At 33.9% G+C, this 16,070-nt stretch overlaps 1 protein-coding gene across 3 annotated transcripts in view; it reads left to right on the top strand.

The window, feature by feature from the left end:
• Positions 1 to 16,070, top strand: part of PTPRO (protein tyrosine phosphatase receptor type O) — a 184,283-nt gene that overhangs the window by 139,071 nt on the left and 29,142 nt on the right. The window contains exons 1-6 of one of the 3 annotated variants that reach the window (XM_016140558.2): positions 4,464 to 4,809; positions 4,961 to 5,100; positions 7,009 to 7,141; positions 8,996 to 9,116; positions 12,853 to 12,921; positions 15,252 to 15,335. In XM_016140558.2, coding sequence (XP_015996044.1) covers positions 4,791 to 4,809; positions 4,961 to 5,100; positions 7,009 to 7,141; positions 8,996 to 9,116; positions 12,853 to 12,921; positions 15,252 to 15,335 — 566 coding nt within the window. In that variant the 5' untranslated portion in view covers positions 4,464 to 4,790. Of the gene's footprint in view, positions 1 to 4,463; positions 4,810 to 4,960; positions 5,101 to 7,008; positions 7,142 to 8,995; positions 9,117 to 12,852; positions 12,922 to 15,251; positions 15,336 to 16,070 lie in introns of those variants that run through there. The other 2 variants (XM_016140556.2, XM_016140557.2) reach the window with 2 other exon arrangements.

Here is a 16,070-nt window from a genome sequence, read left to right as displayed (position 1 = left end):
GGTTAACGATCCAATAAGAGCAGTGGTTATTTTCTAAGAATTGTGCAATATGTAACTCCTAACTAAATAAAAAAGCTAAGTGAAAACACATATTCTTGGAACCAAAAAAGAAGGAAGTCAGACATTATGTTTTGAAACTAAGTAAAGTGAGAGCGTTTTCTGAAACATTCTACTAATTTATAGAAGTTACATTAACTGGTAAAACCATAAAAACGCCCAATGAGTCACAGAAGAGGATATTACATTTGCTACCATTACACCAAAAAGAATTTATTTTAAACATAATAGAAATGATGAATATATCTAATTCCTGTTTTGTTTATGAATAGGGCCTAATTACAATTTAATGCTAAATATTTGCCTAATTAAAAAAAATTTCTCAATGTCTTTTTTAATTGGTCAAATTACTTATTAAATGAATCTAAGAAGAGAGTCTCTTGAAGTCAACAAGAGGACAGGCCTAATAAACTTCAAACCTAACAAACTTTCTTGCTCTTTAATATAAATTTTCCTCTTCCTAATTTCATTGCTTATCAATGTTAACTCAATTTCTTTACCTTTTTTTTTTCCTTTTAAATGGTGCTTTCTTTTATAGATGTTGTTTTGACCAAGTTGAACATTATTTATGCAGTTTACACTACGTAAGCCACAGATGTCTTCTTTGGCCAACTCGAATATGTTATGCAACTTACTCTGTTTAAGGTAGAACTGCCTGAATTGAGGAAAATAAAAACAAATTTCAGACTTATATAATCTAGATGTTAAAGACCATCCTTTGTACACAAAGAATATACTAGCAAATCGCTGTCAGTGAAGCTGAGGATTGAAAATACATTTTGACGTGCAGATCATTTTTTACAATGTTTTTCTATTGAATTCTCCTTATCGCCAATGTCACACATTTGTAAAATGACTCACCAAGTTTAGAAGTATAAAATATAAGCAGAATGAATCCAGTTGGCTGTTATAGATATAATCTTGACCTCATTAACATCATTCTATTGGCAGCTAAACTAATGGATCGCATTAACATAAGAAACAATGTAATAACTGTCAGAGAAAGATGGATTTTAGACAATAAATACATTCTATTCTGCTCCAAGGCTAAGTATTACACCAGGCTCCCCTTGGAATTCCCTAGGAAAGGAAGAGATTTGCTGTCAGAGGAGAGAATAAGAATCGGATACTAGCTCGCACTTCATTCAAGGTCACCTTCCCTCCCCAGAGACCCTGGGCAAGGATCAACAGTTTGAGCCTCTCTTAATCCAATCTAAATTAAGTGGTAGAGATAGCTTTTTGGCTTTCCATTCTGCCCATGCTCTGTGCATGGTACTTGATTTTCTTATAAAATTAGGTTGGATTCCCAACTCATATAGAAGAGACATTGAAGGGAAGAGATAAAAAGAAAATGGAGAGGGTCAGATAGTTGATTACAACACCAGCAATGTTAGAAAGCTTTTAGAGAGTATTTAAAAGCAAACAACCCTGTATCTATACCTTATTTTATAAAAATAGTCTATCTTTTATCCATATCCATAGGTTCTCACATCAAATATGATAGACTCTAAAATTAGTTGAACCAAAGGAAGTCTGACATTATAGATCAGGGGAATTTTAAAGAAGTTAAGATTTTAAATGTGATTTAAAAAAAAAGATAGAAAATGGTAGACATTCTATAAGTAACATCTACATGACTTTATATTATATAAAGTGTTTTTATATACATCATCTTAAAGCTCATTTACTCTTTATAATGTGAACAAATTTTTCCTATACTTCCCCTTTATAAGCTAGACTATACTTGATATTTTGAACAATAAGAGACTATATTAGTTTCTAGGGCTGCCATAACAAAACACAACAGATTGGGTGACCTAAACAATATAAACTTATTTTCTCACAGTTTGGAGTCCAAAACTTCACAATCAAGGTATTGGCAAGTTTGGCTTCTCTTGGTCTTTCTCCTTGGCTTGTAGATGGCCACCTTCTAGTTGTGTCTTCACATGGTCTTTTTTTCTGTAGTCATTCATCTTTGGTGTCCTTAACCAAATCCCCTTTGGATTAGAGCCCACCCTAATAGCCTCATTTTAACTTAATCACATTTTGAAAGGCCTTATCTTGAAGTACCATCATATTTTGAGGTACTGGGGGTTAGGGCTTCAACATATGAAATGTGGGGAACACAATTCAGGAAGATAGAGACCAATAAAAAGGTGTTTGTGTGTCATTATATTTCCTATCATATGAAATTACCGGAGCAATATTCAGTCATCACAGGTCTACATTCACAACCAGACCAAAGGAAACTCCTACTCCAGTATCCAGGTCATATTCCTTGGACCACTAAGCATAGTTATAATTCATGACAGTCTTTGACTCTGCCACTAAAGGCTGATAATTTTTATAAACATAATCACTATAAAAAGGAAGAAAATATCAAAATTCAATCCCAGTGTATCAGGTCTTGACTGATGTTTAAATCCTAATATCTCTGGTTAATAAATCTTGAATTATGTTTTAAATTTGTCAATAGATAAGATACATTGAGTTCCTACAATATACTAAATGGCTAGTTCAAGGTGAAAACATAATTTATTTATAACATGCCATACATGTTCTTAAAAAATTTGGTAGGATCTAGTAGAATCAGGACTTCACTCACATAGATCAAATAGGAAATAGTTAAGGGCAATTGAGAGTCAGAGAAGAAATAGATCATCAAGAGACAGAGCATTCAAATGAGGCTTCGAGGAGAAGGTAACTTCATCTTGACCTTAGGATAATCCAAACAGAAGAAAGAGTAGACTTGAATGGAAATAGGAGAGTTAAGAAAGAGTACTACCTGTGGGATGGTTGGTGAGAACACTGGCTTTACGGAAGACAGCATATCTGTGCAGAAGGAATGGTGCTGAAGGTAGATGGGTAGCATGTGGCCAATGTAAGTAGGATCTTTGTAAAACTTGCCCTGTTTGGGTTTGACACAATAGACATTGATTGCAATAGATAATGGCACAGATGGGATAAAACATGAGTGAATTGGTGTTTTAATACAATTTAAGCCATCATTGACAAATGAAGAAGGAACCAATAAAACGCAGGGAAAAGGAGTAAGGGACAATTGTAGTGATCGATAAATGTGATGACCAAAGCCTTGAGGACATAGAACATTATAAAAAATAAAAAGAAGAGATGATAAGAATTATTAAAAGATACACTTCTGGGACTGAGAAGCAAGAGTAGAGCCTCAAGATTGTTGGCTTAGACAATTGAAAGACTAGTGATGCTCCTGAGAGAGTGAGGAGCATTTGGAAATTAGAATTGATTTGTGGAAAGGTGAGGACTCCAGGTGCCATTTTGTCCATATGGAGTTTGAGGTAATAGTGAAATATTTGAGAAGTTCAGATGGTAGGTGATTGGAAATACACCTGTAAAAAAGTCAGATTTGGAGATTAGGATTCGGGCAATGTTCATGTTGGATAACTAAACTGATTCTATCTACCCATCAGGAAAAAAATTTATATATATATATATATATATATATATATATATATATATATATATATATATATAGTGAATTATGTTTACCCAGGACTAATTCATCTCTTTCTTCCTTCAACTCATCTGCCTAACTTTGTCGAGTTGCCTTTGGAAAGAAAAAAAGACTTCTTTTTAGTTAGGCACAAATTTAGGTTACCTGTGATAAATCAGGTCAAGAATGATTCTGACGTACTTCTTGGTTCTGGACAGGGCCATGATGGTGCTATTCTACAAAGAAGGCCCGAACCTTCCCATATAAAGATATATACCTGTCAAAGGAGATAAATGGCCTCCAGGGCTTTTACATGCACTGCTAAAAGTCAGGAACTGGACACAGACTTGGGAGACTGGGGTGGATAATAAAAAGAAATCCAAGTAACAAGAAACAGTATGAGTAGCTGTCTGACAGTGACATGCAGGTGGACAGAGTATGCCGTTATGTGAACTCAGCAGCAAGATGTGTTATCCCAAACAAGCAATCTCAAGGAAGTATAACAGCAAGTAATAGGGGCCCTGGTTTAAGACCTTGGGTTCGGGCGCATCATTTTGTGCACTGGAGGACATCAAAGAAAAGGTAACGCTCCAAGAACAGAAGCACAAGGAAAGGAACAGGAGAGATTCAGGAGTGTGGGAACGAGACAGCAAACAGACTGCTTCCTAGAACTGGGGAACAGGCAGGGATTTGGTCTTAAGCCAACGAGTTCAGTCACTCAATTACTAAAAATGAGTATGAAAGTGCACGGACAGCACAGCTTACGTGACTAATGGATTAATAATTTATCGTCAAGATAAAATATCAAAAAGAATAAGATAAATCAGTCCTCTAACATTTTATTAACCATCTAGTCCACTTTCATCAACCTTTTTCTTAAAAAAAAAAAATTGTTTCCTCTATTTAGCTTTATTCCTTTTAATTTTGACTATCCTTTAAAGAAGTCATTCTTAACTAAATTATTTTAAATTGTCTCCAGAGACAGGAAGACAGGTTGTTGGCAAAGCACCAGAAGGAATATCTGCATTGGAAGGGAGCGTACCACTTTCATTTTTCTCAGCCTTTTAAGTACAAATTTTTGCTTTTCACTCATAAAATACTGAATTATCAGGGCAATGCTAACTCCAGAGTAGGTGACATAAAAACTATTAATAGATTAGGTCTATAATAAAACTGAAGTAGAAAACAGAAGTGTTTCAAAAAGAGAAGTATAAAGTAGACGAGAGAAAAAAAGGCAAAAATATTCTACCTTCCTGGTTAGATGACTGTCTTTGTGGAAAGTACGTATTTTGAAAGTAATATAAAATCTTCAGTGCTCTTAATTACCTATATTTAGATTTTTGGGGAAGGGACTATTTTATCCTGCTGATCAGTAAAAAAGAAAGAATATGTTAAATTGAATTATACTTTTAAAACTTTTTATTTGCTCAGAACCAGCTCCTCCAAAATCACTTTTTGCAGTGAATAAAACCCAGACTTCAGTGACTTTGCTGTGGGTAGAAGAGGGAGTAGCTGATTTCTTTGAAGTCTTCTGTCAACAAGTTGGCTCTAGTCAGGAAACAAAACTCCAGGTACTGTACATTTTGATTTTCCTTTTCTGTGTTAATTTTGATTAAGGCTAATTATCTGAGCAGAATGAAAATCTTTTATTTCTTTGAACTATAGAAAATGAAAACTGTTCACTTATGCTTTTTTGTTTCAGTGATAAAATTAACAACATGCTTAGAACAAGCCCAAAATAAGTTATGAGAATCAACTTGCCGATTTGCCAAGTTTATTTTCTTCTTTGTATTTATCTTTTATCCCCAATCCTTAGCCACTCAGTTTCCTACTGAAGAATTAAAGTGGTCCATTTTTTCTATCGAATATGGGATTAATTGGGAGGATGAAGATACTGTCGTACAAAACATAACTTAACAAATATGAACCAATTGTCATTTATGTGAAAGTCACTGTATGGAACCCAAATGGTGGAATCAATACTTGCCTTCGAAAAAAATTTTTTTGTACAGTCGGGGTATGGCATTAGTCTAGAAGTAATTAAAGTAAAACATAAGTGCCATAAAAGAGACCTATATTATAAAGACAATTTAAAAGAAGAGTTCATATCTAGTTAATAAGAAGGACATTTTGTTTGGGAAAATGAAGGCTGAGAAATAGCACTTATGATGAATACTGAGTTGTCCCCCAGGTCAAAATGAATGGAAGGTAAAGGATAAACCAGTATCTTTCAGGATAACAAAGCACAAGAGAAAATATTTTACAGTCAGTCATGGGAAGAAAAGGGCAAGTTTATGAGTGACTATCATGAAACACAGTGTATAGACTGGTACCATGAACATGAATAATTGATGTTTTTTAAATAATGAAGTTCATGAGATGGAGAAGAAAAAAGGATTGCTAAGAACACAAATCTTTTCATATTGAGTGTTAAGATAATTCGCTTTATTCCTTGCCCCTTTCGAAATGTCCTTCTTTTTTTTCTATTCTAAGAATCTTTTTTGAAAACAACTGCATTGCCAATAGTGGATTTTCCTTTTTTGCAACCACAGTAATATCTTCCTTTAAGAAAATAATGGTTAGGCATCTACTTACTACAAATGAGTCCTATTACAAAAATCTTTCCTTAGAAGCATTCTTTTATGGGATAATAAAAGAGATGGAAGCAAGGAATAAGTAAGTGCTGATACCTCTCATCTCTGTAGGTAGGGCTGTTTCAGGCTCTTGTTCTGCAAAAGAGTGTTTTGATGGGTCATCTTTTTATATTGTACAATAGTTTTTGTCACTAGTCTGACTATTGACCCAACAAATTAACAACTTGTTCTGCATAGGATAAGTTAATATTAAATGTTTGGGAAGATGCAAAGTCACTATGTCTTTGGTGGATACTATTTAAAAGCTGAGAATGCAGACAAAGGGGGTAGTGACCTTTATATAAAAAGAACTACTAGGAATAATTTTTTAAAAAGATCAAGAGCTCTAAACAAATATTTTATAGAAAATAAACACAAAAGGCTCTTAAACACATGAAAAGATAGTCAACCTCACTCATGGAGAAAGAAATGCTAAGTAAGACGTTGATAATAGGTGGATAACTTGGAAATATCTGGGGAACACTTTGTCAATAGCTTTCCAAATTAAAAATTTACAACTTTTGACCCAGCAAATCTACTTCTAGGAATATGAGTGTGTGTATGTGTGCGTGTGTATTCACAGATACACACACACAGGTTTTGTGTATGAATGTATGTATGTATACATATACATATAAATATTAAGTGTGTTTGAAGACATACACGTTCCCATAATTATGAAATTATGTTCACTGTAGCATTGTTTGTAACTTATTTTTCACTGCTATTCTTTTTAGTTTTTTAAATTTTTACTCTATCCATATATTACCTACACACCTATGAAAAATTTTTAAGTCAAAATAGATGAAGATTACATAACATTTATTTTATTTTCTGCATCTCCAGGAACCAATTTCTGTTTCTTCTCATGTCGTGACCATCTCCAGCCTTCTTCCTGCCACTGCTTACAACTGTAGTGTCACCAGCTTTAGCCACGACAGCCCCAGTGTCCCCACATTTATAGCCGTCTCAACAATGGGTAATTACATGCATCAGTGGAGTCTTATGTCTTTAAAAATTATATCTTTCCAAATTCTTCCTATGTTTTATTTTTAAATATATATAACATATCATTTAAACGGAACCTATGTTCATTCTATAGGAAAATTCCAAGCTTTGAGATCAAGGAATATCTAATTTTAATCCCAAACTGCACTTACTAGCTATGTGATTTAGAGGAAGTATTTGCTATCTTTGAAACTTTGTTTTCATCTATAAAACTAGAATCACAATATATATCTTGCTGAGTTGTTTTGAGGCTTAGAAATAAAGTACATAAAACGCTAGCACATGCTGTCTACATGCTAGTTGTTATCATCTTTATCATCTTCATCCTCTTCAGCAGAAGCACAGTATCCTAATCAACTCAGGTTCACCTTTTTCGGCCTTGGCCCCTTAGCTGTCACTGATCAAATAATGGCAGACCTCAATTATTAGGTCGAAGTTTCATCAGAAAATATAAGAAGGGAGATTTAAAATTAGTGAAAGATCCAGGATAATGCTCTTTCCTTATTTTTTTCTGAGTTATATGTTTTACTCCCCTGTTAGAGTCTGATTTTGCAATCTGAGCTCTTCTATGAAGCTTCCTATAATAAAACCACTCTTACTATCACATTACCCTTTACTGACTTCATTTTCATTTCTGTAACATCTGTCATATATTTAGCCACTATATCCAATGATGAATAGCATCGGCTTTTTTGTTTGTTGTTTTGTTTTTTAATTTTTGTGTTTTCAGAAGAGAGGACGAAAATGGACCTGAAAAGTATATCAATGGTCTCTCATTTCTACATCCTTTTATACTTTCCTAAGTATCATTTAATGTTTATTATTCCTTGCCATCTCTACTTCACAGCAAGCCAGTGAAGTAGATGATATCATTAAACTTATTTTCGAGTGAAGAAAATGAGGTCCAGAGAGACAGATAAAATAGACTCCAAAATGGCAGTTAGTAGTCAAGTGAACTTGAACAAGTTCTTTTGACCACGAGTCTAATGTTCTTTTTGTTCAAGAACTCTTTTGTTCAAGAACTGCTGATGAACAAGTCACATTGTCCCAAGTGGGAAGTGACTATACCCAGAACCTTAGGGATTGTATGTGACAGACAGTTCCATGATTTTATAGTCAATACAGAGGATGATCTCATTCTCTTCTTATCCTCTGGTCCATTGTTAAGAGTTTTATACTTCCATGAAGTGTGATGAACTAGGCAATGTGTGTCATTATATATAAAGTATAGGAAAAGGGACACAATCCCTGTTCTTAAGGGCCCTACATCTTAATAGGTTTAATCTCTTGAGCTGGACAGATGGAAAATCTTTCAACATATGGTTATAGATCATCAGAATGCCTGCTTCTGGCAATGTGTTAAGTGCCGCAGCAGATGGTAGCTTGCTAATGCTTTTTTCATATACATTATTAGTTGTGAGCGAAATATACATTTGTGCTTTTGACTTTAAAGTCATATGCATAAGATAAGAACTTGCCACTCTCTAAGCTTCTAAAATGTTAAAGAATGAAAATACATAATAATATCTTCTAGATTTTTGGGTTTTCAAGTCAATTTTAACTATGGCACAGGAATTACTCACAGTTTATAGATTCTTTTCATAAGAACATCCAGAATGTAGGCATTGAATACTGTTTATCAAGCTACTTTACTGAGTTATGGTTGATTAGGAGGAGGTCATTGTCAGCTCAGAAAACATCATTGTTGCTGTTACTGGCATCGTAAGTCCCTTGCTCTTAAATCAGATGGTAAGCAATGAATGGTTCTGTTAGTTTCCATGTAATAGAAGCTGTAATTAAAACATGTGGCTTATTATTTGTATAGTTACAGAGGTGAATCCCAATGTGGTAGTCATCTCAGTGCTGGCCATCCTTAGCACACTGTTAATTGGGCTGCTGCTGGTTACTCTGATCATTCTTAGGAAAAAGCATCTGCAGATGGCCAGGTAAGTTAAGTTTGGTTAATCTTTTTCCCACAGCCTTTACATATTTTTATTTATCATATATGCATGCTTTTGTAGACCTAAATTATATAGCAGTAAGTCTGATTTCAGCTTTCAGTGTCTATGTCTATTTCACGTGTTTTCTAAGAATTTTAAACATTATTTTAGAAAACATTACCATTGAAATGGTAAAGTATAGGATTGTGGGTTTACACAGTCAGACCTCTTACCATAGGCACCCATTAATTACATTTAGGTAATTTCTAACTTGTTTTGAAGTAAAAGAAAGGTCTATGCCTACTCAGTATGATTAATGAAAGGAGTTAGTGTATGTGCACACCACAAGAAAGCCAAAAAATCAGTGTCGTCATTAGTTCTGTTGAAGCTGATTCATAGAGTTTACTATTAGGTCTATTAGTGGTTCTCTATTAGTTTTGATCCTATTACTCAGAATTGCAGGCAGTTTCATTTTTCTTGCAGCTATAAAGCTTTTTGATTTATGATTTTGGTGATTCCACGTTTCTTTGACCACTGATGCATTTCTTATCAGAGCATATCATCAAAAACTTTTTGTGGTCCCCTATATTATCAGAACACTTATCACAATGCTCTTAAAAAAAAAACTGTTACCTAGTTGAATACTACTGGGTTTGGGAAATTTAGTTCAAATTTATATTTGCCCAACGTTCTTCCGTTGAACTGTCAATTAATATCCTTTCCTTTCTGAGAGTTCTGTCTTGCATTTATTCATAAATAAATATTTATTCCATCCAATAAGAATTTATACGATGTGCCTTATATGGCATATTCAAAAAAAAATCAGACATCCAACCAAGCTGTCCACTCGGTACTCAGAACCTAGCTGGAGGGATGGACATGAATAAATATTTTTAAAAGTATAAACTGACATACCAGGAAGGGGCTAAAAATGGGATACCATGAAAGTAGAGGAACAAATCTTAAAGGATAGGGAGAGAAGTGACACTGCACTGTGGCAGAGTCCCAGGTTCTGAGACTAGACTCCTTGGGATCACATCCTAATTTCAACCTATGTGACCTTGCCGAGTTCACCAAAATTTTATTCATTCGTTGAGCAAATATTAATGGACACCTGTTACATGTAAGACTCCTCTGGGTGCTCAGGATATGACAATATATAGACAAAAATTTCTGCCTGCAGCTGTATTCTAGCGAAAAAGACAGACAATAAATTGTAAAGACAAAAATTAAAAGATTGCATTGTGTGTTAGCAGATGATAATAGAAAAATTCTTAAAGCAGACTAAAGGAGACTGGCAGTACCCGTATGGGGAATATAGGGAGAGGAGCTCTAGGAAGTGGTTAGGTCTCACTGAAAAGGAGACATCTGAGAAAAGGCTTGAACATGAGGGAGTTAATCATGTGTTATCTGGGGGAAGTGTACCCAGTAAAAAATGGGCCATAATTAGGCAAGGTCAAAAGCAGCTATATGAACTGGGGGAGCCATTAGAGTAAGCCAGGCAAGAAATGGTAGTGGTTCAGTTCAGAGCAGCAGCAATGGCGGTAGGCAGAAATGATCAGATTCCAGATGAATTCTGAAAATGGAGGCAACAAGATTTGCTAACAAAGTGCATGCTGAATAGCAATGAGTAAGGATCAAAGATGACTACAAGGTTTTTAGCCCTAGCAACTGAAAAGATCGAATTGCCATCAACTGAAATAAGATTCCAGATGAAAGGGTTTCGGAGGTAGGGGAATATCGAGACTTCAGTTTTGGAATTGCTAAATTTGAGATGTCTACAAGTAAGGGTAGGCAGTTGAACATGAAAGTCCGATGTCCAGAAGAGAAGTCTGGATTCAAGATATAAATCTCCAATTTGGGTGCCATTCATGTATAAATGGTGGATGAAATCTAGGAAGTAAGTATAAATTAGAGAAGAGGGCTCTGGATTAAGCACCAAAACAATTTAGTAGTAAGATTTTCATGGAAAAAAAAAAAGATAGCAGCAAACGAGACCACCAAGAGGCATTCGGTGTAATGGAAGGAAAACTAACAGTGTGGGAGGTTGGAAGCCAGGGAAAGAATGTATACCATGAAGATGATATAGCCACTACATTAGTGGATTGTGAAGAGCAATAATCCAGTAAGAGCATAGCATAAGTCACAAGAAGTGTGCAATAAATGTTAGCTCACAACGGTAATAGTGGAGGGGCCACAATGTAGTGATAGAATTAGCGTTATTTATGAGGGTATTATTGCAGGAGCATTCTCTGTGGTGCATACAGCAAAATAATTCAGAGGAATGGTTCTAATTCAGCCAGCTGGCCATTAGAGCCAGAAATTTTTAACATTTTTTGTCCCATAATCTTCTCTGGCAGTCTGATGAAGGCTGTGGATCTCTTCCAAGAATAAGCTTTCTTTTTAAGTGCATAAAATCAAATACATAGGATTGAAAAAAAAAAACTTGTTATATTAAAATGCGGTCATCAAAGTATTTAAAAAACAAATGTGTTTTATGCTTCTTCATTAATATATTAAATATTTAGTGGTGTCTGATAACTCATATTTCAACATAAGGATGAATATGAACAATATTCAATACTTGCAACAGGTCTGTTATAAAAAATCTGCATTTTCTATTGTCAGCAAATTTCACAAGTACTGATGATATTATTGTGACTTCTTTTCTACTTTAATAATTGAAGGAATGGCTAAATTCAGTGAGAAGTGAAAATAAAGATGCACTTTTCCCCCACATATGTTCATAGAGCCCTAAATTCTATTCTTGGACTCCATATTAAGAACCCTTGAATTAGAAGGTAAAATAAATCCCTCTAATTTAAATAAATTCCTATATATTATAGAAAGTCAACATAGGAAAATCAATTGATAATGTGTAATTTAAAATACAGTATAATATAATGACATATTAGTGTGTTTTTCAAAAGAAGAAAACTATTCTTAGAACATCTAATAAATACAGGCAGATAACTGAAATATTTCGCACATTGTGTCAATACTGTCAAAAATTTCTGCTTCAATTCTGAATAAGTCCATTAATTTCATATAGAGAAAAAAATGAGATGTATGAACCCCAGTAAACTATGTTATTTATGCATGATATTAGGCAAATGGTAGAAAAAAGCATGAGAATATATTCATCTTTTTCCTTCTGGGAGTAAAAAAAGGTTTAACAATATTTTCTACTGACATATTAAAAAGCAGCTTTCTGGATAAGAGACCCTGCAAAGCCAATCTATTTTAATAAGTATATTCTTTTACTCTCTTCTCAAGTGATATGTAATATGTGTATCACAACATGAGGGAAAATTTTTGGAATAAGAAAATCCAGCTTGATTTGCCATGATTATGAACCCCATAAAAAAATTGCTAAAAATGGAGAGTTTCCATACCTTACTTTGTTTATATATATATATATATATATATATATATATATATATATATCCCCCAAGTAGTTCAAAGATTTATTTAGAATCATTAGTGTGCTTTGGAAAGAACTGCGAACTGAAACTTTTGGTCTCAAATAACTTGACATGAAGATGTATGACCTTGTGAAAAATTGTTTTGTTTTGCTTTATCTTTATAGTTTGCATTGTGTGTGAGAGGAACACTTGGAACTTATTTTAGCTTTTTAAAAAATATTTCATGTTATGGTGATAAGCCAGTAAAAACACTTACGTCAAGGTAAAGGAGTGCTTCATCGAGCAGTAACCTTGATTTTCTGGTTCCTTTCAAACAGGGAGTGTGGAGCAGGAACTTTTGTCAATTTTGCATCCTTAGAGAGGGATGGAAAGCTTCCATACAACTGGTGAGTATTCTTTGGGAACAAGCCTCTAGACAGCTTAGCTGTGTTGTGTGTGCTTCAAGCTTTATTTTACTATCTTTAGAGGATAAATGGTTTTGTCTGATTATCCTTTCATAATTTCTTTGAAGTGAACTTTCAAAGATTAGGACTTCACAGAATTGTATTGGTATATATTAGTTTAATGCAATTATGAAGTAGAGAATTTGTCATCATCTGCTCTGTTATCTATTATGTTAAATAAAGGACTAAATCTTCAGTTATTCAAGTAGCCCATTAACTGTGTGGAAGAAGGGCTTTAATGCAGAAGCCACACTGAACACGTGGTGGCTGAGGGCACAAAGGGAGACTCCGTTGAAGCAGCATGAGACAGAACAGTATCTCTATTTAAAACTCATGTTTCAGGGCCTGAGGACATGAGCCACAACTTCTGTTCAAATAATCAAGCAGAAGTTTACAGTCTAGTGCCCTTAACTCTTATACTTATGAGTAAATACATATTAAAGAAAGCCAGGAAAATTCCATGAGGAGACATGGCCTTGTTTTTCTTTATGCTTGAGTATTAAGAACCTGGAGGGATGAGGTATTTTGAGAATTAAGAAAGCTTTGTTAGATTAAATTGGTTGACATTATATCTAACAACGTGATACATGAGAATTAACAATACATTGCTATCAATACCCAACAAAACTGCTAATTAAGTAATAATTTAATATGAAACCAGTGCTGCTTACATGATTCTAGTTTAGCTTTTTTGCAAGCGACCATGCAAAGCACACTTAAATATATACCTTTCACCTTAATCCTTGGTAAATAATATTTTTTCCCCACTAATCTCCCCAAAAAGTTAATCTTAAAGAAATAGATAGCTGAGAGTAGAAATTTTACTGTACAGAATCAATGAGGAAGGGAGAGCTTTATTTAAAATGTAAGTTCGTTTTTCCAGCGTGCGTGTCTAAGTTGATGCCCACTCTAGTTGAAAGTCCAATTGAAATAGGATTCTTTTTAACCAGGACAATAGGTGGTGCTATTTTTAGTTTTAACCTGAATGGAATTTCGCTGTTAAAATACAACTAATCCAAATGTGAAGAAAAAGAAATTCATAAACTCTTGGTGAAAAATTAAGAAATATTTCTCGTTTTTTTTTTCAAACATAATTAGCACTTTTTCCAAGATTAAGATACTAATTCACTTATATTTATTTCTCGTCTGGCATACCCTTAAAAAATGCCCAGTCACAGAGTAGTGACAAGTGGTCTGTGTAAGAAATGATTTATTTATTTATACTTGTGACTCAGGAGGGCTGTGTATTGACTGCACAACCAGTCACAACTTACAGAAATGAGGCAAAAAAAGAATTCACTTCAGAATCTTTCAATAAAATCAAGAAAATGCTCCTACGGCTCTTGGCAAAAACAGTTTTGCCAGCACCAGCATTTTCTGGCTGACTGAGAATAGATATCTCAGGGGGAATTTGTAATAACTAAAGTGACAAGGTGATAGAATTTCCCCCCTAATTCTCAGAATAGCTATAGATGCAGCCATAGAATATTTTTAAATCTGCATTAATGAATGTTCTATTTTACAAGTGGTTTGACTATCTGTAAGTGGTTTCAAACCATGCATTTTAAATCAACAGTCTGAATTAGAATTAAAGTGAAACTAAATAATTTTGCTCCCACTCAGCTGAGTATTGGTTAGATTACAGATTCGACAGTTGATGAGTTACTTTTCTTGAATGAATGATACACAAGTGTCATGCCATACCTTCGTTTTAAGGGTTATTTTAAAGAAATGATGTATAAGTTAAAATGAAAATAATATAGAAAATGACAGTAATGCATCAGTAGTGCAGCTTTATAAGAATGTGTCCCAAAAGCTTAGTCTTCACCAGAATCAATATATATAAATTGACCATTTATATTTCCTCCCACGAACTACTGTTAGCTATTCACTGTCAAACGATGTGATACAGGTTTCTTAAAATAAGCATAAGCACTGCAGGGTAATATTCAAGAATAAGACTCGAGATAACTAATGAAGCATTTAAGAGCTTCAGTTTGCTGAATGCAAAATGTAATCACCTACTAGCAGACTAATTAACACAAAATAAGTTGAAAAATATATCTGATTACAATAAGGCTGTGTGTGAATAAAATATTATAGCACTTAAGCCTTCAGGTTTAAGTTTCACAGAATGGGATAATATTTAATTATAATTACAGTGTTTATTTTAATTGATCCCAGTAAGTAATTTACTGTATCTGTTCATCGTTTATATTACTAACTCTTGCCACTTTTTCATCTTTACATCTGTTATCTATTAATGCTCACAGGCGTAGGAGTATATTTGCTTTCTTAACCCTGCTACCCTCATGTCTTTGGACTGATTATCTTTTGGCATTTTATATTAATCCTTGGTAAGTGATTTTTTTTTTTTTTACTGTTTACCTAACACAAAGTCTTTAAAAATTAACTGGTGGGAAGTAAGCAAAAAGGAAAATTTCTTTTAATTATTTTATGTGTGGCAGTATCTAAAATGATTAATCCTACACTGAAATAAATCAAAGCAGTTCATGGTACCAGGATGCTAACAATAATTAAATTTTTTTCCAATTAAATTTTCTTCTTGGGATGGTCTTGGCATGCTTTTCTTCTATTTATTACTAGTCATCTGTTCCTTCTTGAGTCAATACATTGAACTCCCATCTTAATAAATGACGCTTTTCATTTTTCTTACCTTCTCCATCTATTTGAGAGTTCTATATTTCCAAGAAGGAGGAAATACATTAAGGTAGAGAAACCCAGAGCACTATACCTTGTATTTGGGTCCTCCATATGTATACAATAATGCTAACCCAGGGACTATGGAACCGCTGACTATGTGCAGGCCTCTTTGTATAATTATGTTCCTTAATTGTCCCCACAACTCTGCAGAGGACATTAGCATTACATTTTAGAGATGTGGAAATAGAAATTTAAGGAGATTAACTATCTTAACATCACACTAAGTAGAAAATTCAAGTTCCAAACCCAGGTTTCTCTGAAATCTATTTTTTCTTGTGTAAAGAGGAGCCTCTTTAAAATTCTTATTTTCTTGGCTTTTAAATTATTTTAATAATCAAATCTTGAAAAGTATCTTTTTCAGTTTTTAT

Source organism: Rousettus aegyptiacus, unplaced genomic scaffold (genome assembly GCF_014176215.1).
Source record: "Rousettus aegyptiacus isolate mRouAeg1 unplaced genomic scaffold, mRouAeg1.p scaffold_m13_p_2, whole genome shotgun sequence".
Classification (NCBI taxonomy): Eukaryota; Metazoa; Chordata; class Mammalia; order Chiroptera; family Pteropodidae; genus Rousettus; species Rousettus aegyptiacus.
Note: the sequence above shows the minus strand (reverse complement) of the source record. Positions and strands in the feature narration are given on the sequence as shown.